Source organism: Tenrec ecaudatus, chromosome 2 (assembly GCF_050624435.1).
Source record: "Tenrec ecaudatus isolate mTenEca1 chromosome 2, mTenEca1.hap1, whole genome shotgun sequence".
Lineage (NCBI taxonomy): Eukaryota > Metazoa > Chordata > Mammalia > Afrosoricida > Tenrecidae > Tenrec > Tenrec ecaudatus.
The window spans coordinates 137,627,225-137,654,004 of record NC_134531.1 but is presented as its reverse complement, the minus strand read 5'-3'; the positions used below and the strand labels follow the sequence as shown (position 1 = coordinate 137,654,004).

The window sequence follows — 26,780 nt, the reverse complement described above, 5'->3', positions numbered from 1 at the left end:
GTCACTGACAGGAATGTTGGAAACACCTAGTTGATATCTTTCTAGTTCAAAAGTATGTGATAATCAGTGGTGTGCATGGGGAGAAAGCCAGGACGATTTACAGTCCGCAGCCCAGCGGGGCAGCTCTGCTCTGCCCTAGAGTGGTGCTAGGAGTTGGAATTGACTCGTTGGTGGTTCCGATTTTTAGTACCCATGGGTCCATTTCACAAGCTCTCTTACCACCAGTCACTCCCCATGTAGCCTCATATTTAATCATTGGATGCTTGCCCTCATTTGGGGACTTTTTGAGAGGGAATTGGTCTTTGCCTTTTTAACTCTCCAAGAGTTTCTTGGTAAAGTGAATTGGTTTCCCCCCAAATTACAAACTATGATTCCGTTTGTCCAGTAAACATAGCCACTGTCATTAAAGTTATGCCACATCCTCAGAATTCTATAATAGTTTATTTCAGGGTGAGTTATAAATATATAAATATTAAAAAATAAAGCTTTTAAAATGCATAAATTAAAATAGCCTTCTTTAACACTTTGAATATTTCTCCTTCATGATGTCCTTTAGACTTTCCAAGAATTCTTTCAACGTGCTGGTCCTATTTTTTTCATTCACAGGACAGTGGGTCTACAAAAGAAACATCTCATTAGCTTGGCGTGGGTAAGTGTCTCCCTCTTGCTACCATGGCTGTCTATTGGAGTCAGCCCCACTCGACCACGTGCCATCTGGGCAGCTTCTCACCCAGCCCCCCACCCCCACCCCCACCCCCACCCCCATCCTCCAGCTGGATTGAAAATCTGATTCTGCCCCTGGACCAGCAGAATCTACATTTTTCCAGGTGCTTACTTTCACTCCTAGAAATTATTACCACACCACCCCTGAGGTCGGGGGGTGCGTCCATCTTTGGAGCTAAGCTTGCCTCCTCCTCCTCTCTCTTCCTCACCTGGGGTCTGTCCATGTGTTCACCTGGCTCTCTTTTAACTCGAACCCCAGTCAGATGACTTCTACTGCCACCACCCTTGCCCAAGCCCCTGACATCGCTAGCCTAGGTTGCTGCAGCGGCGTCACAACGGGCCATTTGTTCTTACTCTGATCCCGATTCACTGTTTCCCCACCGACCACAGAGTGATCGTCTTCAGTCACACAAAGCAGACTAGAAACGGTCCTGCTCAAAACCTTTCAGGCGCTCCCCAGCAGACTCGGGCAGAGTCCAAAGACCCCTGTGATACAAGACCTCCTCCCACGCGCCCCATCCATCCTCCGGCCCCGCCCCACAGAGCCTTGGACACGTGGAGTTCATTTCCACCTGGCGCCCTTTCTGGGATGCTCTCTCCAGTGGGTCACATGGTCTACCCCTTCCCGTCCAGTGTCTGATCAGATGATACCACCAACTCTATCAGCACTCACAGCCCTCCTCCATGACCCTGTGCGCTTGCTTCTGATGCATCTTTGAAGACACCTGTCACCGCTGCACGTCACACTCTGCTTTGATGGTTGCTCTAACTCCTCTACCTGAGCTCTCCCCTTGAGCATGGACGCTGCCTGTTGATCTCACCCCGGGGGGTGGAGGGGGCGACAAAGGCACCTGGCCCTTAGGAGGCCCTCGACAGGACTTGCTGACCGAGCCCGTGAGTGGGCTAATCTGAGCAATTAAAGGAACTGGGGCAAGAGCTTCATGTGAGGAGGAGCGGGAGCAGGCGCCCAGCCGTCAGCAGACGGCCTCTTACCATGTTCGTCATGTTGCTGATGCTTCTGTAGAGCCCACTCAGGGGTCTTTGGAAGCACGTGTGCTGGCTGTAGGCCTGCCACAGCACAGTCATGGCCCTGCATAAGGTTTCATTCTCCGTGGAGTTCTGGAAAGAGAAATGTCATGGAGAGCCGCGGGTGAGCTCTGGAAGACGGAGTTTGCCAGCCTTCTGCAGGACGAGGCGGCTGCCCTGTGCACAGGCCCTCCCTCTACCTGCACGGACAGCCGCTGGTTCCCCAATAGTTCTTTCTCTCCTTTGGGAGCGAGAGATTGTAGGTGAACCAGCAGTTGGTTGTTCCAGGGGCTGGTGGGCTTCTTGTACCTCCTTGTCTCCTCCACGAGCCCCAGTAGGATTTGGGTTTTTAAAAAATCACTCCTTTTGCACATGCGGAAACAGAAGGTACCCAAGTAGGTAAGGGGGCACCCCGGGACTTTGGACGGCAGACCTCTCTGCCTCCACCGCCCACGGCTGCCTCTCTGTGGGTAGCCAGGTGGAAACCACCGTGCAGGCTCGCTCTTAGTCTGGCTTTGCGCTCTGGGAGCCTGTTCGTTCCGCAGTCCAGGTTTCCTGGAAGCTATGCGTGCTTCCAGAATTATGGAAGAAGCCGTCTTCCAGCCCGTACCCTGCTGCTTCAGCAGCTCTCGTTTGTGGGGTAGCCCTTGCTGGGAGGGAGACACGTCTGCAGAAGTTACTGGTCCACTGAGGAGAGAAGACATCTCCCCACAAAGCTCGAGGCCAGATGCCTGGAGCCTGGTCAGTGGAGACCCAGGGAGGCCCGTGGAAGCCGGTGAACCTTGGCCAGGGTTTTTTTTAGGGGTCCTTGGCCTCAACGGGTGCAAGGTCAGGACCTCCCCAGAAGGCTGGCAGCATGCACATGAGTCAGGCAACTTGGCTATCACTGGGGATGTCGGGCCTTGGGAAGGGGGAAGATACAAGATGGGAAACAGCTCCTGCGAGGGAACACGGCAGAGGGATGGCCTTAGGCTAAACCCGGCCTGCTGGGTCCTGTCCTTTGCCACTGGAGAGTGGTCTGCACATGAGGCAGCTCAGAGGGAGGAAGCTCTCTAATCCCTGCTAGGGCCTGCTCTAGTCCCCTGCTACTCGTAGGCTGGTCTGTGGCCCAGCGGCATGGGCACCCCCTGGCAGTTCCTTAGACCTGTGGCATCTCCGCTCCTCCCTGGTCGACTGATCCAGAACATGCACTCACAGGTGGGCCCCGGGCTTAGCCGAGAGGTCAGTGTTTAGGATCAAAGTAATATCTGTTCGACAATCTTAACCTCATGCACTGTCCTACCCTTCAGAGACAGATGCTGTTAGTATTTTGATAAATATCTTTCCAGGTTTCATAACCATCTTGCCCATAGCACAAGCCACACGCCTGTCCTTAAGCCAGTCAGTGGTTTTTAGGGTCCTGGGGTTGAGAACCACCGAGAAAGCCATGCTGCGCGGGACCACAGTATCTCTGCGAAATTCTCAGTTGAGCAATTGACCCCTATTTACTCAGGCTTCACCTCTGAAAACAATGTTGCAGTGAACAATCTCGTCTCTAAATCTGTGTCCATCTCTGATTTCTTTAGGTTAAATCCCAGAAGTACAATTTCTATAGAATGTTTTCCCCAGGGAGATTTAGAATCAGGTTGAGGAAGCTTGCTGCTGTGCATGCTGAGGGGCGTGTTGGCTTGGCAGGAGGACACGCAGGTCACAAGCTGAGCCCCCTCATCTCCTCATCAGAAGTCTCTGTGAAAATGTCCTCCTAGTCACAGGATCTCTGGGCTCTGGGGAGTCCAGAAAGCTCACACAGACCACTCACCTCTCTGGGCTTTGCGGGTGAGGAGGGTGGGGAGGCAGACCAGAAGGCAGTCGCTACCCGTATGTCTAGAGCAGCGGTTCTCAACCTGTGGGTCGCCCGATTCATAACAGTAGCAAAATTGCAGTGACGAAGTAGCAGTGAAAATAATTTTATGGTTGGGGTCACCACCACATGAGGAACTGTATTAAAGGGTCGCGGCATTAGGAAGGTTGAGAACCACTGGTCTAGATAAAGAGGTGTCCCCTGCTGGGCTGTGAGGAGACCAGGGAAGCCTCCGGTGACAACACGTCTTTATCTAGCTCCCCCTCAAAGCTTAGTGCGACTTGATGGGACTTTGGCTTGGAATCTAGTCCTTGCACTGCCTCTACGTCTGGGCACTGTGATACAGGAAAGAAACCCCCCAACGACATTTTTCCGGGGGCTTTCAGAAGGCAATGATGGTAATACACAAATCAAGAGTCTGCATCGGATGGGAACACTTTAAAAGAACTAATTGCGCACGCGGTTGTTGCTGACCCCCTTAAAATCCCAGCTCCCCTCGCACCACAGTAAGAGGAGGCTGCGCAGACTGCCCTCACAGTGTGGCCAGCTCTCACGCACCCCCGACACGGCCAGCACAGGGCCGGGGAGCCCTCACTGACAGCCTGGCAGCCCTGGCAGCTCCCAACTGCCCCGGAAACTCCACAGGAGGCCTGAGTCCAGGCCAGGAGGCAGGCAGCCTCCTCTCCCTGGAATGTCGGGAAACAGTCCACTAGCTGCCTGGGAGCACTCTCCTAAGGTGAACCTCAGCTAGCCTCCTTCAGGGCCAGACACCCCGTTCCATCTGTGTAGCGTTCATTCTCTCATCTCCAACTGTGCCCACCTTGACCATCCAGGGCTGCGGCTGAGAAAGTGCTAACCATTGACACAAGACACTTGTTGGCGAGTCAGCCTGAGCTTTCTGGGGCAGAAAAGATGGACTTTAGTCTCGCTGATATCTCAGAAGGACCTCCAGCGAGCGGGGTCCTGAGGTCACCCTCAGGGACAGGCTGGCTGCTCCTTCCCACTGCTCGTCCCTCAGGCCTTCCTTCCCTGGCTGCTGGGTCGCTGCTAGGGCTCCCATGAACACTTTCTCTAGCAGCAGCCAAGAGCAGGGTCACTTTGGTAAGGGGCGTGGAGAAGCAGAATCCTTGCTCCAGGGAGGTAAGCAGTGCGGAGTCTTTGAGAGAAGGAAGACACAAGTGAAGAGCGAGGCTGTCCATTCGGGAGCAGGGACAGCAGGCAGAGCAGGGAAGGAAGGCAGCGGGCTGGTTCCAGCCCAGCCAAGGCCCTGGTGCCTGTGGGGAGCGGGCGGGTGGGGCCCAGGTGCAGCAGGAAGCGGAGGGCCTGGTGTGGGCTGCCTCTTGGAGTCATGGCCAGCACGGGGTCGGGGGTGGGTGGAGGGGGGGTGCGGGGATGGCCATGGGCTCAGAGCCCTCCTTCCCATCACCAGCCCCCTCCTTAAGAAAAAAAATCACTGCTTAGTCCCACCCAGCCTTGCCTTGTCAGCGAGGCTTGGAGCATCTTAAAGTGACACTTTCCACTGATGCAAGCATCGGATTCCAACCAAAGCGATCAAAAATCATTATCTTCAGATGCGGACCCTGAGGCACACAGAGGCCAGGGGACTTGCTACAGGTCACACAGCATATTATTGGCAGGCAGGCACTAAAACCTCAGGCTGCCTTCCTGTCTGGCCCTAGGCACGTGCTCTGGGCGGTCCTGGGACAGTGAGTAAGCTGGTCCCTTCCCCTGGTTTCAGCAGTGACCTCTCAGCAGTGCGGCTCCCGGTGGCGAGCCCACAGCACAGCGCGAGGGGACTTGACTGCCAGACACACCATCTGGATCGGAAGGACTTGTGTGTGTGTGTGTGTGTGCTTGGATGTATTTATGTGTGTGTGAGTGTGTGTACACATACGCACATGCCTATCCCCATCCACACAGACACATACACAGACATGCATACACATACACACATACACACATGTATACATGTACATACAAGGGGGTTTCAAAAGTTCACAGAAAGATTTCATTCTCTTAATTCCAACTTTTCATGAACCTTCTGAAGCCCCCTTGCTTCCAGACACACAGCACGCACCCACAAATGACGCCCAGATCGCTGACTGCCCACACGTAGTGCTCCCACTGCCCTGCCGTCGAGGTAGGTCCTGGGCAGCCTTTCGGCTTTGCCCTGCTGCCATTGTTATGGAAGCAGACCACTGCTTGTATCGCCCGCAGTGCCCACGGTTCACTTCAAACCTCCCACCGCACCCTCCAGGTTAGTGGTTGCTAGGGGCGACCAGGTTGTTGTCAGCCCCAAGCAGCCCTGTGCTTCTCATAACCAAACACTGCGCTCACGATCCTCATGGCCACTGTGCGGCCACTGTGTCCACTCACTGAGGGCCTGCCTCTGTTCTCGTACTAACCCTCCACTTTTCCGAGCCCGGGCTCCTTCTTCGGGGTGCAGTCCCTCGTGCAGCAATAAGCAAACACACAGGACTCCCAAACCCACTGTGAGCAGGTCCACTCTGACTCACAGAGACCCGATGGAGGGTTGGCAGGGTATGGTAAATCTTTCAGGAGCAGATAGGTTCAGCTGTCTCCTGCAGAGTGGGGCTAGTGAGCTTGAACCACCGACCTTGCTGGTAGCAGTCTAATGCTTACCGGACACCAAGGTTCTTTGGTCCCTCCTGATAACATGCCCAAGATACGGGTGATGCAGGAGTTATATTATTCATTAGCTCAAGCCATTCTCCTCTTCCAGGGAGACATACATATATACATACATTCATACATGCACACATACGCCCATATAAATTTGTCCTTCACATCCTGAAATAATCCTTACTGAAATGAGGTCATCCAGATAAAGGTTGGACAACCAAGCATCCTCACCAAGGAGGCCAGGCCCTGTTCTAGAGCCTGGTGCCAGCAGCCTTCGCCCCCCGCCGAGTCACTGCTTCAAGTGCACGTGGAAAGCAGGTAGTTAGGGACCACTGGTGAACTGAGGCTTTGGGGCTTTCATTCTCACTCTTGTTTCCATGAAAACAGGAACTGAAGTGCACTAAGCTATTGATAGGGCTGTAGTCATGTGTTTGTCAGAACAAATGCACTATCAGCTGTCAGATCTATCTCCTCCCACTGCAGATGGAGGGGTGGGGTGAGGTGGTGCAGGAGGTGGCAAGGTGAGACGCCTGAGCAGTCCGGAGCAGGGATGTACTGGGGCCAGTCGTCTGGTTGGACAGTTCGGGAAGCGGATGTGAGGAGCTGGGCAGGACAGACAGAGCTGGCTGGGATCTGGACAGCCATCAGTGACCCAGCTGCTGCAAAGCCTCTTAGAAAGCCTCTTAGACAAAGTGAAAGCTCCCTCAACCTGCCAGCTCACTCTCTGTCTGTGTGAGTGTGTTTGGGTTTGCAGACATGTAAGAGCCAGAAACACTCTCACATTCCACAGGCGTGGAGCGAAAGGGCCTTCTACGTTCTAGGTCCTTGGCCAGGGGCTGGATAAGACCCTGCATCACTTTTCCTTGATCAGAATCTGAATTCGGATGATAAAACCCAAGATTATCATCTTCTAAAGCCAGCGAAACCAGAACCATGAGAGCCTGCTTCAGACTGAACATTAGAATTCTCATTCTCAGAAAACATGGGCCGTCTTAGCCTTCGTTTGGTCCTGCTCGCACTTTCCATCCCTCACAGAAGTTTCTGGTTTAACCGAATGGCTTACTCCTCCCAAATCACCCATCTGCCAAAGCATATCACATCTGCTTACCTTCGGGGCAGCAAAGGCATCTGATACTGCCAATTGGATGCACGCATTCTTGGGGGGGGTGGGGGGAGGAGAGAGAGAAAGAACATTAGCCTTCAGCAATAGAGTTGCCCGTGAGGAGCAACGCTGACTGCCTCCAACCCCCCCACAATCCCTCTAAGGGAAAAAAGTGCCAGGGGAGGGAATTCTCAATGATGGGCCTTGCCCTGGCACCGACCACCAGTGACCAACTCCTCTACCAGTTGATGTGGTCTTGTCATGGTCTAGGAAGGAGCGCCCCCCGCCCCTCCATGTTACCAAAGCCCACCAGAGCGTCTGGCGAGATGGTGCCAGATAGCATACTCACCTTGCTCTCTGTGAGAAAGTTCAACTTTCTGATGATCTCCTTTAAGGGCAGGCCACACGTGTGGACAGGGACCAAGCTGCTAGTGCACACTAGTAGACAGAGCAGGGCTGGAATCAACGGGAGGGTGAGACCCATGGATAGAGCTGTCTTTGCAGTGACAATGTGAGACAGTGAGTTTGCCAGGAGAAGCTAACAATGCAATTCTGACCAAGATTTCTCTCTATATAGGCTTAAAATTGCTGAAACCAAGGGAAAATGAGTTTACGTTGGAAATTTAAATTACACCAGATTTTCAGTCGCTCGCGGCCAATCAGAGTCTCTCTTCCAGGAGAAAGACTACCTCACAGAAAACAGGTAGAACGCTCCGGTGAAATCAGAGCAATAGGAAAATGAAACCTGTCTTTTTGGGTTTTTTTAAAATTAACTACAAAGTTTCGGCATAGGAAATTACACCATAATTTGCTCTTCAGATTAATCTTATCAGCTCGGGGTGGTGGCTGACTTCTTACTTTACGTAGAAGGAAGAGGACACAGTTGTCCGAACGAAGTTGCCTTTGCGGGATCTTCCTGGGGAAAGACAGAGTCATAGCAAGAACGATTGACGGGGCTGGAATTTCAATGGGGCCTCTTGCAAGTCTGAGCCCTATCTAGGAAGCCATCCTGCCGTGGAAAGCCCACTGGGGACAGGGGGGAACGTCGTGGCTCCACAGGCCGGGTTTTCCTTCAGGCTTAGGTCTTTGGGGCAAGAGGTAAGGCGGGGGCGGTGGTGGGGTGGGGTGGGGTGGGCTACATCATCCAGAAGTCCTTTAACAATAGGAAGGCCCTGGGCAGAAGGTTTCCATCTCAGATGTTCGCTTTGATGGCCACATTCAACTGAAGCATCCTCAGTGAGGTGGGCGAAAGAGGCCCAGCGTGTTGGTCAGGGGTCCGTCCACCAGCAGCGGTCTCTACTCATGTGCACGTGGAGAGGCGCTCTTCGCCTCACCCAAATGTCAGGAGCAGGGCCCCAGTGGTACCCACTGAGATGCTTCAGCCCCTGTGTGGTGACCCATCTTTGTTGGGCCACTCCCCACCACCTGAAGAGCAGGGCTCCACGGGGGGCGGGATTCCTGTGTCCCAGAACACACAGGCATCTTTGCTTCCACGCCAATTCCCTTTCCTTTTCCCTGGCTCACTTCCTATTCTTTGCTTCTGGAAGATGACGTACAGATAGATGTTTGTGTCTAGGGCTGTGTCCGAGGGTAGAAAGCAGGAGTGAATTGCGGGGACCATCAGCCCGTGGAGGAATGAAGCTGACCAGGTTGGCGGGGCCATTCTGGGATGCGAGGCACACCTCTTAAAACTTTCAGAGTTTGAGGGGCGCGGGAGGGGAAGTGGGGGAAGAGGCTCAGATTGGACCAGACTTGAGAGACTTCGAGACACAGCCCTCCGCGCAGACACCAGCTGCAAGCTCTGACCCTGGTGGTCTTCGCTTTTGACCAGCCGACCACACATTTGGGGGTTCCCCATAAGCACCCGCAGGCCCATTAGAACCACAGGAAAGCACCATACCGAGAATCTGTTTTATTACAGGAAAAGGATACGGATCAGAACCAGCTGAAGAGAGGGGCTGTGCGTGAGGCAGGGTCTCAGAAGGGGCCAGTCTCGAAGCTGTGTTGTCCTCAGAACGTGCTACCTCCTGGCACATTGATGTGGGTCCAGCCATGGAGGCTCAAGCAGGCGTCAGTGTCCGGGTTTTTTTCCTGGGCTTCCACTACGTAGGCGTGATGATAGGACCACATCACCGATTGAACTCAGTCTCCAGCCCTGACCCCCGCCCCCATCCCACCCCAGACGCTACGCTGACATCATATGTCTCGTAGCTGCAGCCTTCTAGTCACGTGGTCTTTTTGGAGTGGCCAGCCCCGCCCCTAGGACTTGGGGTGGCTCCTCCCTGAATCATCTTGTTAACCTAAACTGTCAGGTGTGGCCCGAGGGATGCACAAACGATAGCAAAGACGTGCCTGTCAGAAATTCCAAGGGCTCATAGGTCAACCAGGAATCCCTATTGGCGCAAGTTCCCCGCTGCTAGCTGGAAGGTTGACGGTTCGATCCACCACACCCTCTTGAGGACGAGAGTGTGGCAGTCTGCCCCATGCAGATGTACAGCCTTGGACTTCCAGTGTGTCAGTTCTACTCTGTCCTGTAGGGTCAGTGTGAGGGACAGTCGGCTAGATGGCAATGGTTTTTAGAGGTTAATCCCTGAAAACCGGGCCAACGCGACCTGCCACCTTTCCAGGTTGCTACACAGGTTAGTCAGTTCTTCACTAGACAGAAGAACGTGGATCGGGACTGGAGGGGTAATGGTAAAGCCATCCAGGTGTCCCGCAGTTGTCCAGCACACCTGTCGGGGGCCAAGGATGCTGAGCCAGAGAAGGATACCCTGTCACAGCCATGACATCAGAAGCAAAATGTGGGTGCGGGTTTGTTGAGGTGGTCATTTGAATGGTTGGATGAGACCAGGAGGAAGAAGGACAAACTTTCCAGCACATCCTGCAGTGAGCAGAAGGGTCCCCCTGAGGACAGAAGGAGAACATGGGCCCTCTCCCCGCGCAGGGACAGAGCTCGGGAAGGTGCATGCACTGCCACCCACAAGGAGCCTCTCCCAAACTGGCAGGGGCTGGCATGGGGCCTGCCAGTCAATCACCTGCCCTCTCCCTTGACTCCGGGGCAGGAGGACCAGCCCGGCCCCTCTGAGGCCGCAGCTTTCTTTCAGGTCGTGAAAGAGCCGAAATGAGCGCCGGGACTTGGGGTCCGCCAGTGAAACCACTCGCCAACCCTGTTGAGCAGATCACTAAGCCCCCGGGCCTCAGTTTCCTCATCTGTGCAGTGGACCTCTTCCTCCTGAGGTTCTTATGAAGTGTGAGAGTCCGTGGATTCCACTAAATAAAGGTAACTACTGCCAGAGGCAAGGAGTCCTGGAGGCGCTGTCGGGTAAGCGTAGGAGTGCTGTCCACAAGGCCAGCAGTTCAGAACCACCGGCTGCCCCCTGGAGAACGATGAGGCGTTCCACTCCCGTGAAGAGTTAGGGTCTCGGGAACCCACAGGGGGCAGTGCCACCTTGTCTTAGAGAGTTGCTTTGAATTGGAACCAACTCGATGGCACTGCCAGAGGCAAGGAGACCTGGTGGCACTGTCAGGTAAACATTGGACTGCTAAGTGCCAGGTTGGAGGTTCAAACCCACTTGCCACTCCTCAGGAGAAAGCTGAGGGTGTCTGTTCCCATAAGGATTTCCATCCTCAGAGCCCCTCTGTGAGGTCCCTGGCGTCAGCCTCAGCTCCATGCGGTGGCACTGGAGGTTAGGTGCTGGGGCTCAAGAACGCACTGTCGGCCCAGGCAGCCTCTGCGTCCTGTGAGACCTAAAAGGGGCTTGATCTGAGGAGTAAATGCGCCCATGTTTTTAAAGTACTTAAATGTTACCCTGAGTGCTGTGTGAACGAGGCGTAGCTTTCGTTGTCCTCGGCAGTATTATCTCTGCTTGGCCAAAAGAGCGGTCCTCTCCAAGGTGGAGCAGAGCCAGTGGGGGAGGTGTTGCCATACAAACCTGTCCCCAGATGCCCCTCCCTAGTCGAATCCCTCTCCTGGCTTATCGGGGATGCAGTCTGTTGTTAGGCATCAGCCCTAACTTGGGGTATCTGGGACCCTTGCTGGAAGCAGGCTCTGCTCTGGGTGCTTTGGCAGGAGAGGGAGTTACTGGTAAACATGCCAGGAGGGTGGGCAGAGCAGACCCCACCGAAGACCCCGCCTCTGGAAGCGCAGCATAGAAGAACAGGGCCCCGAGGGATCCCAGAGCTGCTGTGCTTAGGGCCTCCCGACAGCCACAGAACTTCCTAGGAGAAAAACCTCATCTCCCACACCCCACAGCCCCCAGGCCCCCAAACCAAAACCAAACCCACTGCCACCAAGTGGGTGCTGACTCATCGCATGACTATTACCCTGCATGACTGTACAGGGTTTCCAAACCTCGGTCTTTACCGGATCAGACAGCTTCATCTTTCCCCTCTGAGCAGTTCGTGGGTTTGAACCACTGACTCTGCGGTTAGCAGCCCAGCACCTAACCTCCAGTGCCACCAGAAACCCATCCTCAGAAGAATGCAGCAGATTGGAGAACCTAAGAGCCATCTGAGAGCCACGGGTGTTGGCGTCCAGGCCTGTGCAGTGCGGAGACACACGGGAGGAAGGAGCAGAGGCTGAGCAAGCCAGGCCCCTTTCACCACAGCCTTCGCTGTCACAGCGCCCTGAGACCCTGCCCATCACCCATCCCCATGTCCACACCCCACTCTGACCCTGGGAGCGCACCCCCTAGCCCTCACAGGAGCCCCCTACTCCTAAGAAGGCTGAGACATTAAAGCACGAAGATGCCACCTTGTTATTCATATCTGCTGCTGTTTTTTAATACAATCCTGATCAGACCTAAGTTTCTTGGGAACTTCCAATAACACCTGAATGTTTAATGTAATACATTGTGTGGGGCCCATGTCAGCGTGTATTAAGTCATTCCTTTTTTTTCCCAAACAGTCTTGCTGGTATAGAATTCCCATCTCATGCAATTCAGTAGTTTAATCACATCAAGAGTTGTACAATTGTCCTCACAATCAATTTTAGAATATTTTCTTTGCTCGTGTGCTCATTGTTATTAGCTCCCCCCAACCTCCCCTGTTATTTTTTTATATCTTAAATAATTTGCAATATTTTGGAAGAAAATTAAAAATCATTCTGAGATCAAACAAACAAAACCCTTAAGACTTCTTTGAGGAAGAGACGGTTGAGCAGACAGTGGGAGCCAAGAGCAGTGGGGGTGGAGAGTGGGGACAGATGTTACGGGGGAGTCAGCGTGTGGAAGGCAGGGGAGGGCAACCAGTGGGCCACGCAGCGGTGCCGCGAGAGGAGGCTGATGTGGACGGGGAGTCAGAGGCTGGAGAGCCATAGGTCCCAAAGTCACCGGGCAGCAACAGAGGGTCCTGGAGGCAGTAGGATCTGGCTAGCTCTGAACTCCAGCCCTGCCACCTGTTCTTTGAGTGACCTTGGAGAAGTGACCCTCTTCAGGCTTCTCATTTAAAAAATCAGGTTAATGAGAAATAAGTCGAGAAATGTCCGCTTCTAGGTTCCTGAGAGGTAACGGTCTATGGTGTTGGGGCCCAGGGGTGTGGTGGGTGAAGTACTGGTCCTCTAACCGCAAGGTGAGCTGTTCGAGACCCTCAGCCACTCTGGGGAGGAAGAAGAGGTTTCCACTCCTGTGAAGCGTTCAGTGCGAGGCAGCATTGACTCGATGGCAGTGAGTTTTGAGTGGAGTACTGTCTTGGTCCAGGCGCAGTATTAAATAATGCTGACTTCATAGAATGAATTAGGATGGGTTCTCCTAGTCTATTATTATTATTTGAAGAGTTTGATAAGCATTTGCAAACGTCTCAAAAATGGATGCATGTGGGTGCTGGTGCTGGGGGAGCCAATGGAAAGTACCGCAGACCGCCGCCAGCACAGCAGACAGGTCTGTCTTGGAAGAAGCCACGATGACAAGACTTGGTCTCATGCACTTGGGACGTGTTAACCGAAGAGACAGTTTGGTCAAGGGGCAGGGCAGCCAAGAAGAAGAAGGCCCTCCCCAAGGGGCACCGACACTGCGGTGGTGGCATCAACGGGCTCAGACATAACAGATGGTGAGGGCGGCTCTGGAGCGGGCGGCGGTCCGTTCTGCTGTGCCCAGTGTCTCGGTGAGTCAGACAGACACCATGGCACTGGCAACGGTGGCAACCATCGCTTTTCTGAGCACACTTGCTCTGTCATCGCCATGATCAGTGCTTGGAACTGGCTGCATGTGGAGGAGTCGGAAGTCACAGGTGGCTTCAGGTGTCCAGCCTGAGCACAGTCAGTCACAAAGATGGCAGGGCTGGAGGGAAGGTGACTGGGTGCAGTGGTATCAGTGGGTTCAGTGTTACCAAGAACAGTCACTCCTGGTCCCACTCCGCCCTGCTTGATTAGGACCAACAGGCAGATACCCCCTGCCAGCCCACCCCCTACATCTGCAGCCCTCTCTCATCTGCCTGACCCATGAGTGAGGGCTGAGTGGTGACTTACCACACAGGGTGACAGGGGACACCACTGCCGTGGTGGCTCCTCCCACCCGCCCCCGCTGCTGCCACAGTCATGGGCCCTGAGATCACTCTGGAGTCCCCCCCACCCCCGTTTGACAACATCAGGGTGCTTACCCGATCACACCCCCACACCCTCCTGGTGATGCATCTCTCTGCAGGGTATCTGTGGAGATAAATGAGGGGCCAGTGCATGGTGAGGGGCCGTGAGCCCAGAGGGTCTGGTCTGGAGAGAGAGGTGGGGACTTCAGAGTCAGAGGATGATATTGCCCAGGGCCCGAGGTAGGAGAGGGGACCAGAGGGACAAAGAGTCCAGGGATACTGGAAGGTGGGCAGGAGAAGAGACTGGGGAAGAAGAAGAGCCGCTTGGCTGAGTGGCCAAGTGTTTCTCAGAGGCTGTGAGAGATCAGGGGAGAGGCCTGTGTGGTGGGCTCAGCAGGGAGGGCTGGTCGCTGACATCACTGAGACATTCCTGCAGGGCAGAATGAGGCTCTATCAGAACAGGACAACAGCAGGGCTGAGGCTACATGCTGCAGGGGATGGCTCAGTGGCCTGGCTAGTAGTTTGCATATGTCAAGTGAGCCCACCTAACGACAGGCCTCCACAGCCTTCAAGGCCCCACATCTACCCCTGAAATCCAATGCGTCCCAGCTGGGTCCAGCATTGAATGATCTGATGTCATGGGCAGATGATACTGAAGAGGAGGATGGGGAAGAGAGGAAAGCACCTGGTCCATGGGCTGATCATTGTTGGAGTTGGGGGGTCACCTGGGAGCTACTTTCATGTATGTTTGGAATCTTCCATCATGAACGATTCTAAAGGCTAAATGGAACACCCACATACAAATCCAGAATCTGGCCCCATCTCCCCCACCCCTGTTGTGTGGTTGTTTTCGGGCATCATGGAGTCAGCTCTGACCCACTGCGACCCTGTGTGTACAACAGAACAAAACCCTGCCTGGCCCTGCGCCTTCCTCACAATGGTTACCTGTGAGCTCATTGTGGCGGCCACTGTGTCAATCTATCTCATCAAGGGCATTGCTCCTGTTACCAAGCATGGTGTCCTTCTCCAGGGACTGGCCGCCCACCACCACAGCCCACCTGGCTTGCTTCAGTAGCCTCCTGGCCAATTTCCCTGCCCCACACGTCTCCCGGGAGTCTGTTCTTCATACAGCAGCTGAGGGGATTCCACTGGAACTAGAGTTAGGTCACGCCCCTCCCACCGCCCTCAGAGTAAAACCCAGGCCTCACTTACAAAGCACCCCCTCACCCCAGCCTCCAGCTCCTGGGCTCTTGATCTCCCCTCTCTGCTTGAGACTTTCCCACCTGCTGTCTTCTTCAATGTGCTCCTTGGGAGAAAATCCTGATTACTTGCTTCCCCAAATCAGCTATGGAAAAGCCTGTGGAACACAGTGAGGTCACCTGGTGTGGGAGTTGATGTGATGGCACTGGTCTTTGGTCCTCCTTTTCCTCGGGTGTGAGGAGCCCTGTTGGCATAGTGGTTACACATTGGGCTGCTAACCACAAGGTCAGCAATTCAAAACCACCAGCTGCTCCATGAGAGAAATAGGAGGCTTTCTGCTCCTATAAAGAGCTACAGGTTCAGAAATGCCCAGGGACGTGTACCTGGTCTGCTCCCAGGACCCCGGCTTGGCACCCGTCCCTAGCTTGAGGCACCCCTCCCCAAGAAGAGAGAGAGGAAGCGCCCCACTACACTAAGATTCCATGGAGGATGGTCCTCCAGAGGCGTGTAAACAAACATCACATATCTGCAAAAATCCTTGCTTAGGAATCTGTAAGTGGGCTGCCGTGGCGGCAAAGTCGCCATTTCCAAGTAGCTGATTTACATCTGCAGGCTCTCCATGCTCCGTATTCCCACACACCTGCATCTCTGCCCCTCCGCTCCCTAGGTCCAATGTCGTACATCGTCTGACAGGGAAAGGCAAGTTTTAGTCAAAGCACCCCAGTCTGCCGGCAGAAGGAGCTCCCCTTCCGCTAGAGAGCTAACCATGCTGAGCACCAAAGGAGAATCCACACCATAGTGTGTAATGAATGGTCGGTTTGATATCTGTTAACCCTTTGAAAGGGAATGAATTATGCTGAACTGCTCGATGGCCCTGTGGGTTATTTCCATGGGGTGGGGGGAGACAATCAATTACACCAACAGGGAATGCAAATCTGCTTTCTAAATCTCCTTCCCTGATATCCTTCCCTACTTGGGAAAGCATAGGACACATAACCCCCACCCCTACCCCACCTACCGCCCCAAATCATGCCTTAATCTTTCTCTTGATAATCATCCTGGAATACCTCACCACCCTGGACACCCAGGGGGTGAGACCCCACCCCACCCTGGAGGTACCGAGGCTCTGGTCATAAGGTCTGGTCTGAAGCAGGAAACATCTTAGGTGGTAAGCCAGCAGCTGCGTCTCTAGCTGTTTTTCAAAGTTTCCTCATCGAATGTATATTCCTTTAAGGATACAGCTGTTTGCTTCTGTGAGCTTCTGATACAGCACTCTGCACTACATTGACAGTCCTCCCCTTTTGCGTCCTCTGTCTTCAAATGTCCCGATGGCATCTTAACGAGTGTCCCCACAGACCAGGTCTCCATGGAAATATTCTCTTTTGATCCTAAGAGCCTTTTCCAAGTTTTTAGCGGCCCTTTCCCAAGTTCCTAGGTCTAACGTTCCCTCTTTCTGGACCCATGGAGTGTAGTTTCATCATTTCAAAGCCTTTGTATCTTTCCTTCTGATATTACCACCCTATGTTGTCTCAGCACACGGGTAGGCAGAGTACAGTAAGCACTCGATCGACTTCCACTTTGCTCCATGACCCTGCTGACTTTCAACCATCCCCCGACTAGAATCTCTTTTCAAAACAATTCCCCACATTGGAGTTGTGCAGTTGTTATGGGGGAGTGGACCTCCTTTTCACAGGGCTTTCCTGTAGGTCCCTGTTCTGGCGCCACTTATGGGGTACAGCCATGGTCCACTGGGCATATTGGTCCAAGGAGCAATGTGTGCAATTAAAGAAGACAGAAAAGGGGCGCAGGGGACTCAACGCCATTCTTGGAAGAAGTGAGAAGAGAGAGAAGAGCCCAGAGTTTATTCAACAAAGGGTTTCTATAGCTCTGGAAGTGTGCACACCTCGCCTCCATCATAGACATCAAACAAATGGGCAATGTCTTGGGATTTCAAGCCTTCAAAGGCAGTACTTCAAGGGGAGTACAAAGCGTACAAGAGACAAGAGGCGCAAACCTTCCTTAAGACAAGCGCACTTTATCTGTGTCTGTGAGGAGTCGAGCATCTGCAGAAAACAGCTTGGTCTCACATTGATGGGAAGCAGGTGGGCCGTGGAGAAACGTCCTTCCTGGAATCATAGGGCACTGAGGCCCTTCCCATATCTCTCCCGTTGGAGGCATTTCTCATGCCTGGGATGGCATATCAAGCCCTGTACTCAGAATGCTGGGAGCAGACCTCATACACTTTCTTCTAGGGCCTCAATTTCTCACAGCAGTGAGTTGTTTGGGTTCTGGTTTCATGAATGGCTTCCTCACTGCACCCTGCTCTCTGTCTTATCTCAGCAGTGATCATTCCTGACCACTGACTGCTGGCCCCTGACCAAGTGGAAGCCTGGACCCTATCCCTCCGCCTACTCTGTCGTTCCCCTCTGTGTTGTCACTGACCATCACTGACCCACCCAGTGTGCATTTCCCAGTTTGTTTAATCTCCTCCCCTAGAAGTAAGCTCCACGAGGATGGCGTCTTTCACTTGTTCGTGGTGAAGGCCCTGCCCCTGAACAGGGTCTGGCACATAGTAATGACACCCAGTACATACTTGCTGACTGACTGGGCGCAGCTCCATGTCAACAAGGTGCAAGGGAGACTCCACCTAACTGACCGCAGACGCTTGGGCAGCACTGGGGCTTGGAGCCAGGCTGGTTTTGACCCTGGGGGAACTGTGCTGGACTCCTGGTCTGTAAGCGTGTTAGGCCAGGTCGACCAGAGAAACAAACCCGGAAACACTCATTTATGTATAAGAGCCTTATATCAAGAAGTACTGGCGCATCAAGAAAACATCACAGCCCAGTCCAACCCAATTCCATAAGTCTGATACTAGTCCATAAAGTCCGCTTCAGACGCATACAGCTACATGCAATGATGCAGGATGCAGGAAGATCGCAGACTGGTGGGTGCAGAGCCGGTGGATCCAGTGGCAGTGGCCACAGGGCAGGGCTCACTCAGGTCTTAGTGTGGCTCAATAGGAAGGTGAGAGACAGAGAGAGAGAGACAGAGAGAGAGAGAGAGACAGAGAGAGAGAGAGAGAGAGAGAGAGAGAGAGAGAGAGAGAGAGAGAGAGAGAGACTAGCCTCCAGAGAGCCCTTTATTTTGGTCATCAGGTCATTAAGCTGCGACCTGATTGACAGGCTAAACTCAACCCCTATCTTCTTACAGGTGCCATGTTGGCACAAAAACTTAACCACCACGGTATGTTTGCCCACATTCCTCAGAGGGCAGGAGCATGGGCCCCTGAGCACAGCTGCAGGGACCAGGGAGGGCTGGAGCAGGCAGGGCTGAGGCGTCTTGGCAGCAGTTCCGGAAGCTGCTGTTTCCTTCCTTTGGGAAGCAGGTGGAAGGTCTTTCTTCCCAGAGAGGGAGCGCTGAGGAGCCTGCAGGAACTCTTCTTGGGCCCCTCCCGGTGGCCTGGCAGCCTGTTCTTCCCCATCTCACTGCCACCCCTCTCCGTGTTTGAGGACCACACACAGGGAGAACCTTTCTCTCTTCAGTAGTTCAGGACCTGACTCTACTGGTCCAGAGGGATCCAGCCTGGGGGTGGTCAAGTTGTGAAGAAGAGCACCCCAGGCATATGACTGCCCCCCACCCCAGGCCCCTGTCCTGTGAGGATGGAGAGCCCAGTCCATCACCAGGGGAGGATGCTGGCCCATCCCTGCCCTTGAAGTGACCAGCCTCCCTCCTGAGACCAGAAACCAACCACTTTCAGGGCGATTTGACATTCTGCTGTTTGGAAAATCACCTTGATCTTTTGTCCTCCTGTGGCAAATGGATCTATGCTCATTATGCAAGATTGGGGAGGGGGTGTAGGAATTGGGAAAAAAGAAAAGTATAAAATTGCTCCTTTGAATGCGGAGTAACTGCCAGTCCTGTGGATGGTGGCCGTGGGTGGGCAGTGGTCCCAGGTGAGCAGTGACCCAGGTGGGCAGGGGGCAGCCCCCGGCCATGTGTTGAACAGCCATGGGCTGCAGACCTTCCTGTCCTTCAGGTGTGGCCTTCAGGACCAGCTCTGCCCACCCTTGCACCGTCCACGGGCAGTCAGAGGACAGGCCGAGCATGGCTCTACTGCTATATTTAATTTTGACTTCTGCGTCACCTCCGACCACACGCACAGTGCAGGACTGGAGGCGTTTCCGAACACGCGGTGAGAGAGTCACTTTCCATAGAGCAGGCATTGGGGGTGGGGGCAGTAGTGGGGGGGGACGGGAGACAGCGACAGAAACTGAGGTGGCAAGTAGAAAACTGCTTCTGGGATTTCAAATGGCTTCGTCATGGGGCCCTCCCTGGCTGCCGAGAAATCAGTCGATCTGGGAAAGTTTGTTGCACACCATCTTCCCTGATGCGCTGGGTGGAGGCGAGAAACACATGACGATAAGGAGGCTCGCTGCCCTGCCCTCGCCGACTCAGAGTGGGCAGTGTGGGGGCAGCGGGTAGCCGGGTTTCCAGCCGCCGGCTCCAGTGGGCAACGAACGCTGCGTGGGTCGGGCCTGGGGCTCCACGGGCCCGAGGGCCCGGTTTGAGGTGACCAAATGCATCCAAACCAAGCCTACAGGCAGGACACTTCTGCTGCTGAGGCTGGGAGGGGGCGCCCCTCTGACCAAGGACTCAGGGTGTGGCCTGCCCTCGCCGCACAGCCCAGGCTCCTGCTGAGCACGCAGCTCAGAAGGGTGTTGCGGGTCGCTGGGGAGAGCCCCGGGGGGGCCTGGCATATTTCCGGACACCTTATCAGAGCCGCGCGCCAGCCGAGGAGTTGGGTGCAGACTCGCCGGAAGCGCGTGCCCTTACTTCTCGCCGGAGCCCCCGCCCCTGCGCGGGCTGAATGGGGCTCCCAGGTGGCCGGCCTCCCCGCGGCTCGGTCCGGCGCCTCCCTCCCGCTCCCGGGCACGCTCACCTCTTCTCTCCGGGCTGCCTGCCCGGGCCCTGCGCCGGGCTTCCCTCGCTTGTGGAAGGACTCAGCCCACGTGGGTAGAGAAAAAAACTCCCCGCAAATGTCCCAGGGGTCTGTGTCCCTCCCCCCGTGCCCCCAACCCCACGAGTGATGCTCCCAGAACCTGAACACCTTTTTCTGTTTCTCTTTCTTTTTCGCTCCTTCCCAGCTGGGCCCACCTCTCCGGGGCCACCCGCACTGGCTTGACCCCTCCGTCCCCTGCTCCCCCTGGGCACGCGGTTCAAAGGGACGGCCCTGGAGAACCCCCAACACTGACCGCCCCCCCCCCCCCCCGCGCCGCCTCACCCCACCCCACAAACGGGCCAGCGGCCCCTGCAGGTCCCGGCGCCCCGCGCAGTGTGGGCGCCGCGGCGCGCGCGCCTGGGGAGCGCGGCCCCTAGTGTCCGCGTCCGGTAGCGCCCCGGAGGCGGCCGTGCGCTCAGCCCCATTCAACCCGCCGCCCGCCGCCCAGGGCCCTTTGGACCCACAGCGAGACGCCCCTTCGGGTTCTGAGTGTGTCAGTCTCCGCAGAGCCGACTGCCAGGCCTTTCTCCCCAAGATCACAGGGTGCTTTCGAACTGCTGGCTTTGCAGTTAGCAGCCAGAGCTAGCTCACTATCCACCAACACTCCCTAATAGGCCTTCGGAATGCATCCTGGGAAAATCCTAAGGGGCGCTCGTCCAGCCTTCATCGCCATCTTTGTTCTTGGGGGTTCAGTTTGGCTGGAAGTAGCAAACCTCTGGAGAGACAGACCAGTGCCTTGGTGGGGTGGACTGGACATGGGTCAAAGGCGAACCTCTAGTTTGTTGGTTGTCTTTTTGAAGCCCATCAATATCCTCTGCTCTTTACATCCTTGCACGTCTGAGTGGGGAAGGATAGCCAATATCACTGACTTTATTAGACCCCCCCACTAACCCCATACCCCCTGCTGAGTCTCATCAATATGCCAGGAAGCCTGGTCTGTTTCCAGAAGCCAGGATGGTGCTCCTTCTCCACCCTCAGCCCCACCGACCCGGAGTTGGTTCTGACTCATAATGACCCTACAGGACAGGTTGGAACTGCCTTTGCGGGTTTCTGAGACAGTAACTCTTTATGGGAGTAGAAAGCCTCATCTTTTTCTTGGCAGAGTGGCTTGTGGTTTTGAACTGCTGACCTTGCAATTAGCAGTTGCAACTATGTATCCACTTGTATCCACTTGCTGCACCCTTTAGTGTGATCATTTTAATGGTCAATTAATTATATCTCGTGGACTCCTGGTGGCACCGTTTGGGAAGCATTGGTAACTGCAAGGCCAGAGGTTCAAGCCCTCTAGGCACTCTGAGGGAGAAAGGTGAGACCATCTGCGCCCATAAAGATTACAGCCACGGAAACCCTATGTGGGGTTCAGAGGAGTCAGAATCTACTTGGTGGCAGTGGGTTTGGTCCATTAAAATTATTATTAAATTAACATTTTCCTCAAGAATGAGAGTAGCACTACCAGGAGGTGAAGAGGAGGGTGGAGGGGGAAAGGGGAACCAGATCACAATGATCTACATATAACCCCCTTCCTGGGGCACAGTGGGTGAAGGGAGACATTGGTCAGTGTAAGACATGAAAAAATGATAATTTATAAGTTATCAAGGGTTCGTGAGGGAGGGAAGGTGGGAGGGAGGGAAAATGAGGAGCCAATACCAAGGGCCCAAGTAGAAAGAATTTTAAAAAAAATAATGATGGCAACATATCTACACATGTGCTTGACACAATGGATGTATGTATGGATTGTGATAAGAGCAGTATGAGCCCCCAATAAAATGATTTTTTAAGATTAACATTTTTCTTTTTTGCTTTATCTCTCTCTTTTTCCTTTCCCCTTCGCTTGAGATCGTATTTCTATGCCACAGGTAGTAATCATTATTTTTTTAAAAGAGCTCTTTCTGGTGCTGAAGCTTGAGAGCCTGTGACTGCTTGGTCAGTGCTGGCGCAGTGGGGCGGCTGGTGTGGGGCCGACTCGCAGAGTCCTCAGCATGAGTGGTGGGTCTGAGCAGGTTCTGCAGCACTCCCCAGGGCTCAGAGAACCCCTTGGATGGCCTATTGAGACTAGTTGGCCTAACCCCCAACCAGGTCTTCTCTGCTGTGTGTTGGGCATCCCCACTCCTGCCCCATCTCCTTCAGCCTGCCCCTCTTCCTTCCTGGAAGCCTGAGACGGACTTGAGAGTTGTTCCTGCAACACTACATGGTCATCAGCTCCTCGGCTGTGAACTAGTCCTCGGGTGGACTAGAAAAGAAAGCCAGAGACACGCATATGTGTGTAAGAGAGAACTTTATATCAAAGAGCAATTGTACATTAAGAACGCATCTCAGCCCAGTTCAGATCATGTCCATCAGTCCGGTATGACTCCATATGTCAATGCTAGTCCATAAATTCCTCTTTAGATTCACGCAGGCTTGCAATGACACCAAATGCAGGAATATCACAGGCCAGTGGGTGGGAAGTCTTGTGGGTCCAGTGTGGTGGTGGAAGCAGCTCAGCATCGGTGTGGGTCTCCACATGGCTCCTCCAGCTCCAGGGCTCTGGCTCAATCAGTGTAGCTCCGTAGCTACTAGCTCCGTGTGTCTTGCCAGCAGGAATGTTTCCCAGGGAGAGTGTATGTGTCCCACCTCCAGCAAGCTATTTATCTCCTTAGCGCCTCCAAATGAGGTCATCAAGCTGCAACCCGATTGACAGGCTAGACTCCACCCCTTCACTCTTAGTCTCAAATTGGCACCAGATTATGTAACTATCACACTGGCCAATCCCCTGCCATGTTTCCTGTGTCTGAATCACACACACTGAGAACTCCTGCCTTGGACTGTGACTGTGGGTGTTCCCATGGGGCTCTGGACGCCTCACTAGAGACGTCTGCCTGCTTACTACTCAGAGGTTTCAAGTTGGTCTCAGATGACTGAGGCAACCCTCCCTGGAGAAGCCCCCTGCCCTCGGCCCCTCCGCCAGACCTCCCAGCGAAAGGAAGCAGGAGACCTGCAGGTTCTTGCTCTCCGGGCTGCAGGCTCGGGCTGGGCTCAGGGAGGAGCAAACAGGCCTGCTCTAAGGAGTGGTCTGGCTGGCCAGAGCGCCTGTGACCTCAATCCTTCCAGTCTGGACGCTCACACATCCATTGTCCATCGAGGTGCCCAGAACCAGGATGAGCTATCTCTAGAAAGCAAGTAGTGAGCTCCCTGCCAGTGGCAATGGATGCATGCCAACGTTACCAATAAACGGTTTAGTCAGGCCAGATGGTATTTGGGTAGCTGTGTGGGTTTGGAACTTGGAGTGATTTGGATTCAAATCGTGACTTTGTTCCCTATTAGCTGTGCAATGTGAGGTAAGTCACCCACCCGCTCTGAGACCTGGGTTGGGAGGGAGACACAGAGGGTGTATGAGAGGTGGCAGATTCAGGCTAGATGCATGTGGAGCTGTGTCTTTGGAGGTCTCTGCCCTGCCCTAACATCCTGGCTGTGCTACGTCCTCCTCCTCACTGGGGAAGGTTGGGGGCAAGGGAAGACCGAGTGCTGAAGGTGGGCTTCCTTCAGGCCACGCCCCTGCGCCAGAGGCTGGCTTGCTCCCTTTCAGCCCAGGTCTCAGCCTCACGCCCCCACCCCGACCCCCAGGCCCTTCTCCAGTGGACTTGCCTGAGACAGTCTTGAGATCCCAAACCCAGATAAAAGGCAGGCTCAGCCAGACCGCTTTTGTCACAATTGGTATCTTTATTTCAGGCTTCCTTTTTGACACGTCCCAATAAAACAGCTTGGCCATTTGATCCTCCCCAGCTCCGACACCCTCCCCCACCCCCTCCCAGCAACCGCCTAGGCTGCTCTGCTCTTTATATTAACTCTTTCATAATATAGTTTAATACTTAACGTTAAATACAAGGACAAACAATAAATTACTCCTTGGCTAGGGGCTGACTGAGGCCCAGGGCCCAGTGAGGTAGCGAATTTGCACACAGTCCTTGTCCCTGGGGCTTCGGACACCCTCTGCTCAGTGCTGAAGCCCTGGGCTCCCAGGTCTGGCAATCCCAGTCGCTCTCCATGCCCAATATGACACACACATGTTTAAATAACACATAATAATAAATAAGACCAAGAAAAAAATATATACCCGCGTTGCCCTTCTGCCTTAGTGACCCTTGTATGACGCGCGCCCCTCTCCCAGCACAGGACTGGTAAGGGTGGCCCCTGACAAAGCTACAGCTTGCTCTGAGGAGCGGGAGCGGCTGGACAGACCCTGGCTGAGCCCGCAAGGAGCCAGGAAGGAGCAGTTGAAGACAGGCAGTGCAGGCTGAGGTCTAAATTAAGGAAGTACCCCTCTCCCTGTTCCCCCACCCCCAGCACATTTTTGACATTAGAAAGAAATATGAATCTGCATCTTAAGTGGTCAGGGTCTGTCTGCAGATAAGGCCGAAGGCGTCTGGAGCGTCAGTTAATCAGTCCGTGGTGGTAGTTCTTCTTTAACTGATTGAGCAGCTTCTTCATGAAATCAGACAGTTCGATTTTGGTGTCTGGGACCTGCATACTGGAAACCTGCGGGACAAAGAGGCCGGCATGTTAGAGGGACGCCCACGCTGTGGCCCCCAGCATCTGCCAGGGGGAAACAGCCTCAGGATGGAGTCAGAAGTCAAAGGTCATGTTCTTGACCACTCCACTCGCTGTTCCCTGCTCCCTGCCACTCACCCCCCACCCCCCCGCCCTGGCGCTGCCAGGGTATTTCCTGGGCTGGCAGGAGAGAGCGCAGGCTGGGGCCTGAGGGAGACTCACATTGGCTGGGGACTTGTGTTGGGTGCAGGAGCTGTTCAGCTTTTTCACAGTATTGCTGATGACGCTGCAGTCAGAGACGTTGCGAAGGGCTTCCAGCGCTGCACAGTACTGTGGGAGGAGACCATCGAGGGGTCAGGCTCTGCTGGACCCCACCCCAGCCCATGGCGGTGGGCAGCTGCCCACAGGGGGCCTGAGAGGTCTCACCCGAGTGGGTCTGGGTGGTGAGAAGGCCCCATAGGATGAGAACTTGAAGCCCTGCTCAGACACCCCCCACGGGCATGTGAGAGTAGTTCAGGAAAGAAAAACCCAAGGGTCGCAGTCTCTGTCTACTTTGCCCCCACCCCCACCCCTACCCGCGCTCCTCCCCAGCCCCCCGGCATCCAAGGATCTTTACCACGTTGTCCGTCAGGTTGAAGCTCCACACCATGCTGCCATTGCACAGGGGCACCTGAGGGAGCAATGGGACAGGGAACAGGGTGTTGGCAGGGGCTCTGGCTACTCAAGCCAGTATGCACCCAGGTGGCAGCACAGGGTGGGCTTGCAGTCCTCAGTGTCCCAGTTTTGCTCCTGCTCTGCCTCATGGGGTTGCCCAGCCTGCAGGCTCTCGGAGCATGGAGCGACATTGAGTCTTGGCACAAAGGACAAGCCCTGTGCAGAGCTCTCGGACTGGGACAGGGTGACAGAAAGCACCAGGTGTAGCCACCAGGGCCTGCAGGGAAGAAAGCCTTGTGCATCCTGTGGGAGGAGGCGGCCTGGCCTGCTGGTGGCTGGGACCCATCAGACAGGAGGATAAAGCCCCCCCATCTTCTGAATTGAGGGCAACATTAGTTTGGGATGTAGACTCTGTGGCCAACCAGGCCAGGTTTGAACCTGACTCTCGGCCATTTGTTATAGGCTGCATGTCCTTAAGCAAGTCAGCCTGTCCCACCAAACTCCAGACAGGTCCTTGTGCCTGCCTATGAGGCTGCTGGCAGCGGAGAAATGAGAAATAAGGCTCCCTGCACTGGCCTGGTATACACACACATGCTCAGACCATGTGCGCTGAGCCGAACAACGAATCCTTCCAGAATGGACTTAACCAAGATGCTGAGGATGACACCCCGTCATTGCATGCAAACTCCAGGTGGCAAATGCAATGCCGAGGGGTCCCTGGAGATGCGGATCCCTCTGCTGCTCTCAGCTCTGGGATATCTGAGCAGTGGCTGGGGGTGGTGGGCAGGACCAGGCCAAGGGAGCAGGTGGTCCCTCAGGGCTCTGTCAGACCTCTTCACAGCCACCTCCCCCGGCCCTCAGTCCGGCTTCTCTCTGCCTGTTGGCCCTGCCCACCCCCCAGTCCCTGGTCCTTCTTCCTGACTCACGGGCAGCCCAGGCTCAAGGCTTCTACTCTTCCCGGGGTAACCCGGACCAGCACCCTCTGAGCCGGGGCTAGCGGGTACTCACCTTGGAACTGGTGATGCTGTCCAGCTCCCCAATGAGCTCCTTGAGGGCCTTCTTGTGGACCGAGGGGACCGGGGAGCCGACGAGACCGCCTAGGCAGGTGAGAGCGATGACCATGGTCAACCAGTTCGCCATGAGAGCCAGCGTGAATGGCGGAGCAGTGGGGAGCAAGATGTGCAAGGCTGGCCTAAGCTGAGCGACTGTGGCATTGGCCTCTGGTGGCAGCCTTTATAGCCCAAGGGGTGGCGCTTCACAGCCCCGCTCTGAGTTGTCAGGTGCTATCTAAACCACATCTGTCTTTATCTTTGATTGACTTTGTGGAAAATCCAGTGTCGCAGAAAGGAAAGAATGTGATTTCGCGTGGACATCTTGAGGGGGGTCTGGGCAGGATTTCCAAGATGCAGACGGGCTGGCTCTGAGGGGTCTGACCATGCTCTATCAGCGGGGGGATTGCAGGGGCCCAGAGTGATTTTTACAAAGATCTGCTCTCAAATATATCTTTGGTTGAAAAAGAAGAAGAAAATTGAAGAAGACAAAAGGAG

At 54.5% G+C, this 26,780-nt stretch overlaps 2 protein-coding genes across 2 annotated transcripts; both read right to left on the bottom strand.

Moving 5' to 3' along the window:
- Positions 1-517: 517 nt before the first annotated feature.
- IL4 (interleukin 4) lies at positions 518-7,818 on the bottom strand. The gene is made up of 4 exons (XM_075543111.1): positions 7,684-7,818; positions 7,341-7,388; positions 1,717-1,842; positions 518-616 (listed from the first exon to the last, which is right to left on the bottom strand). Exons 1-4 carry the CDS (start codon positions 7,816-7,818, stop codon positions 518-520), a joined length of 408 nt encoding a protein of 135 aa, XP_075399226.1.
- A 16,644-nt stretch (positions 7,819-24,462) lies between these two features.
- IL13 (interleukin 13) lies at positions 24,463-26,373 on the bottom strand. The gene is made up of 4 exons (XM_075543110.1): positions 26,242-26,373; positions 25,196-25,249; positions 24,802-24,909; positions 24,463-24,567 (listed from the first exon to the last, which is right to left on the bottom strand). The coding sequence occupies exons 1-4, from the start codon at positions 26,371-26,373 to the stop codon at positions 24,463-24,465; spliced, it is 399 nt and encodes a 132-aa protein (XP_075399225.1).
- Positions 26,374-26,780: the final 407 nt, after the last annotated feature.